The sequence below is a fragment of the Carlito syrichta genome, unplaced genomic scaffold, assembly GCF_000164805.1.
Source record: "Carlito syrichta isolate Samal-C Ts95f unplaced genomic scaffold, Tarsius_syrichta-2.0.1 Scaffold287526, whole genome shotgun sequence".
Lineage (NCBI taxonomy): Eukaryota > Metazoa > Chordata > Mammalia > Primates > Tarsiidae > Carlito > Carlito syrichta.
In genome coordinates, this window is record NW_007231622.1 from 552,041 (window position 1) to 556,810 (window position 4,770).

General features: G+C 42.6%; 1 protein-coding gene across 1 annotated transcript in view; it reads right to left on the reverse strand.

The window, feature by feature from the left end:
* Nucleotides 1-1,589, reverse strand: part of LOC103254821 (cytoskeleton-associated protein 5-like) — a 2,327-nt gene extending 738 nt beyond the window's left edge. The window contains exons 1-3 of the mRNA XM_008052809.2: nt 1,443-1,589; nt 1,124-1,298; nt 117-230 (exon numbers count right to left, since the gene is read on the reverse strand). Of these exons, the coding sequence (XP_008051000.2) occupies nt 117-230; nt 1,124-1,298; nt 1,443-1,582 (429 nt within the window). The 5' untranslated portion in view covers nt 1,583-1,589. The remainder of the gene's footprint in view (nt 1-116; nt 231-1,123; nt 1,299-1,442) is intronic.
* Between the last annotated feature and the right edge of the window lie 3,181 nt (nt 1,590-4,770).

The window sequence follows — 4,770 nt, forward strand, 5'->3', positions numbered from 1 at the left end:
TTCATAAAATTTATAAAGTAAATTTACATTTACTTTAGAAAAGAGAATTATCTTTAGTCCAAGATCATGGCTGGCCTATTCCAGAATGGAACTGTGGTGAAGACAGCTGGGTTTACCTTGCTGTCTCCAAGGACTGTAATGATGGGGATGCCTAAATTCTTTACATGTTGCTTGATGTTTGGGCCCATGGCTACTGCCAGTTGCTGGAGGATATTCAACGTCTGCTGCACCTGAGTGGAAAAGCCAATACTTCATATTAAACCATAAGCAAGCTGTGTTCAAAGTTTTGCAAGTTTGCTGCTATATAGTCAGTGCAGTAGGAGATTTCTGGCCTACTTAAGAGTAAGAAACATCAGCTTATTGAGATGCTACTCTAATTAGTTTGTGAATAATTTTGAGGCTGTGGTCTTTCCTTTTATCATCAGTTCATAAAACCATATTATTAGAATTTTAGACCAGAGTTTATACTACTTTACAATTTTAAAGTAAGGTAAAGCCTAGTTTAAGAAAATTCTAACATAAAAATTCAAATTTAAAAATTAGAAGTTAAGCATGTATGCATATTACAAGCAGTCTTTTTTTCTTTTTTGAGGTCTCACTCTGTTGTCCAGGTTGTACAGTGGTACAATCATGGGTCACTGCAGCCTTGACCTCCTGGGCTCAAGTGATCCTTCTGCCTCTGCCTGCTGAATAGCTGGGACTACCGGCACACACCACCATGTGTGGCTAATATTTAAATTTTTTGTAGAGATAAGATCTCGCTATGTTGCCTAGGTTGGACTTGAACTTCTGGGTGTAAGTCATCCTCCTACCATAGCCTCCCAAAGTGCTAAGATTACAAGAATGGGCCACTGTGCCTGGCCTAATACAAGCAGTTTTATACAAAGACACTTAATACTGGATTCCTACAAAAAGGAAATACTGAGATTCATAAAAATTTGTTAGTAAGCCTGCCATCTACCAATATATCTTAAGATACACGTAATAAAATAAAATATGCTATTTCCACTTCAAAGCAAATAAAGTGATCACTTATTTTTTGCTAGTGAAAGCTGCACTGAAAAGGAAACCCCTGCGGCAAGGGGCGGGAGGGGGCAAAAGAACAGGCGTATGCTCTACGTACCAAGATTTTATTTGAATCATTGAGTCGACCCTTCAAGGCAGTTGGAAGTTCACCTATATTTGGTTGGATAAATTTTGCTTCATTGATAATACCTGCTACTTCATCTAGGCCTTCTTTCCTGATTTTCCAATTCTTGTCACCAATCTTAGATACCAACTCTGAAGTGATCTTATCACTGAAAAACAGAAGACAGAGCCTTTAATTCTAGACTCTAAAAAGAATAATGACATCATGTGAAGTTCCCTTTACTGAATTCAAAAAGAAGGCACCATTAAGAATACCATAAATCAAATAAACCATTTAACAGACTGGATCCTACCTGATCTCTGTCCTTGGCAAAAGGTCAACAACATCATTGCCACTGTCATCTGGTTCATCTCCATCTTCTCCTTCATCTGTACCACTTGTGCTGTGTTTGGAAATCCCTCTGGTTGGAGCAGGTGGACTTTGTCCCTGCATCTACACACAAATGAATGGGTAAGGCCAATAAACTTGATGAACGGTATGAGAGCAAACAAATTAGAGACGGTGCCTGTGTCAAACTTTTTTTTATAATGCCTACTTATGCAGTAGATATTTTAATTCCTAGCTAGATTCCAATTTTGAGACTACACGGCAAAAGGTATTTTTATACAAACCATTTGAAACTGACTTCTTAATCATGACATTGTCTTTTGGTTCAGTACCCAAGACAATACAAAGTATGCCACACTCAGCTGGGCTCGGTGGCTCAGCCTGTAATCCCATGACTTTAGGAGGCTGAGGTGAGTGGATTGCCTGAGCCTGTGGATTCGAGACCCGCCTGAGCAACTTGGCAAGACCTCATCTCTACAATAAATCAAAGATTAGCCGGGCGTGGTAGCAAGCACCTGTAGTTCCAACTACTTGGAAGGCTGAGGCGGAAGGATCGCCGGAGCCCAGCAGGTCAAGGCTGTGGTGGCCGGGAGCGGCCACTGCACTCCAGTCTGGGCGACAGAGTGAGACTCCAACTCAAAACAACAACAACGAAAAAACAACTCTCTAAGGTGCTTGCTAGTGCTGTACTGAGCGCTGAGATTGAGACTAGGGAGATTTGGAAGCTTGGGGTGGGGCCTTGTAGGGCAAACCCTTCCCCTAACTCCAAGCTACCCTGGTTTCCTGAAGGAATAGGGTACTTGGGAGGCTGAGAGAGCCAAGAGGGCACTGGGCTTTTTTGAGCAAAGAGAAGCCTTGGTTCTCTGTACTGTCTAGTCTCTAGGCCTAGGGACCCACAGGATAATCCTTACCCCCCATCTATTTTCAGTTCTGCTACACACACACACACACACACACACACACACACACACACACGCCCTACCACCACCACCACCACCGCTGTTCTCAGCACAGAAACACAGCCTCTCAGATGAAAAGGGCAGCTGCTTTATACCACAAACAAGCCCTCCCACCACAATCCCAGCTGCATTTTCAGATATTCCCGCCTCTCTTTGCATCCCCAGAGCTAAACTATAATGGAATAATTGGAATAAAATATAAAGGAAACTTCCCACCCAGAAAAGCATGAGGAATGAGAGGGTGGTAATGTTTAGACATAAAAGAACACACCCACAATGTCACCCTTACCCTCTGAGCATGGGGCGAATTGGCAAGCCAGTGTATCCTCTTGGGGACATCCTCCCAGCCCCCAACACCTATACACACACTCAGGTCTTTCTCTTGCCATCTTCCTTCCTCTCCACTCAATGTTGGGGCTGGAGCAGGGTCTCACTAGCCTACCATACACAGACCCTGGTCCTCCCCTCATTCTCTAGGGTAGAACGCAGAGATGCCAGAGCCAAGAAGACCTTCTGTGGCCTCCTTCACCCTTGTTTGAAGAGCCAAGTGATGTCTGCTAAGCACTTCGCCAATGAAACCTTGATTCTTCCCTTATAGATAATGGCTATGATTTGAATGTCCCCTCCAAAACTCATGTTGAAACTTAATCACCAATATCGCAGTGCTAAGAGGTGGGGCCTTTGAGAGGTGACAGGATCATGGCTCTGTCCTCATGAATGGATTAATACATTCATGAATTAATAAACCCATGAATTCAAGGATTTATGGTTAATGGATTAATGAGTTGTCATGGGAGGGGAACTGATGGCTTTATAAGAAGGAGAGAGACCTGACCACCTATATCAGCACACTCAGCCCCCTCACTGCATGATGCCCTGCACTGCCGCAGGACTCTGTGGAGTCCCTACCAGCCAGAAGGCCCTCACCAGATGCGGTCCCTCAAGCTTGGACTTCTCAGCCTGCTATAACTATAAAAAACAAATTCCTTTTCTTTATAAATTACTCAGTTTCAGATCTTCTGTTATAAGCAACACAAAACAGACTCAGATACCAAGTCAAGTATAAATCCAATTCTGCAAACATCTAGTCCATGCCAGGCAGCAGACTAGACTAAGGAAATCTACAAAAAATATATAAGCCACTGTCAAAGAATAATTTCTAAAATTCTCTCATGCAAGTATATTTATTTAACTCATTAAATTGAAGTGAGAATGTGAAGAACAAGAACCAATCGAATCAGAAAAGTCATGCACAAGTAAGTTTGTGATGTAGGCACAGCTATCCTATTGGGCAATCATACCATCACTTTTGGAGTTATCTTTTCTCCTGGACAGAAATCATTTGCTTCTCTACTAAGTAAAAGTCACTTGCAACTTATCAATCTATATGTTAACATTCAGCTTCCTAAGGTCTGGCCCCTAAGCAATAATAAACTGAGAGTCCAGCAAAAGTGTGTTCCCCTTGGGAATTAAATATCCTTTGGGTAGGCCTATTAGGCTACAGTATGATGTTGCCAGGACAAACAGTCATCCTACTGCCTATACTTTTTCTTAACACTGGGGTCCCTGCAGTCAAGAGGTTTCCGGTGAGACAAGATTGCCACATAAAATAGAGTTCAACAATCCCAGAAGAATTATTGTCCATTTTGTTAGGTGTGACGACGGCATGGTATTTATGTACAATGTAAATAAATCTTTATCGGTTGAGATACACACTAAATGATCTATAGATAACATTTCACACTGTCTGGGATTTATTTTAAAATATGCCAGGACAAACAAAAGTTGTGAGGGGGATAGATAAAATAAGATAGGCACAATCTCGTTAACAGCTGAAGCGAACTGAGGGGCACATGGGGATTCACAGATTGTTCACTCTACTTTGGGGTATATTCCAATTGTTTTCATACTCATAGTTAAAACAAGACAATATCCTATCTCACATGTGTATTAACTTCTCACACTTATATGATTTACTACTGTGTTCGATGTATGATTTATTGTGTTCACTATTTTTTCTGTCTCCCTTGCTTAGAACATAAACTCCATGGGAGCAGGGTTCTCATCAGCTTCCCTCCCCCACACCTGTCCCCTAAGCACCATATTAGCATTTGACACCTATAGGCGCACAGTAGGTATTGTTAAAGGATTATTTGAAGGCATCCCACAGCTCAGAGCCCAGGAGAAGGGGCCCCTTCCATCCGGCATGACTGAATCTGGTCCTGATGGGTGGGTGGGTTCGGACGGAAGGGGAAGAGAGGGAAGGCAGAGAGGAGCATGAAAACAGGGAGCTGGGCATGTGCCTGTAGTCTCAGCTACTAGTGGGGCTGAGGC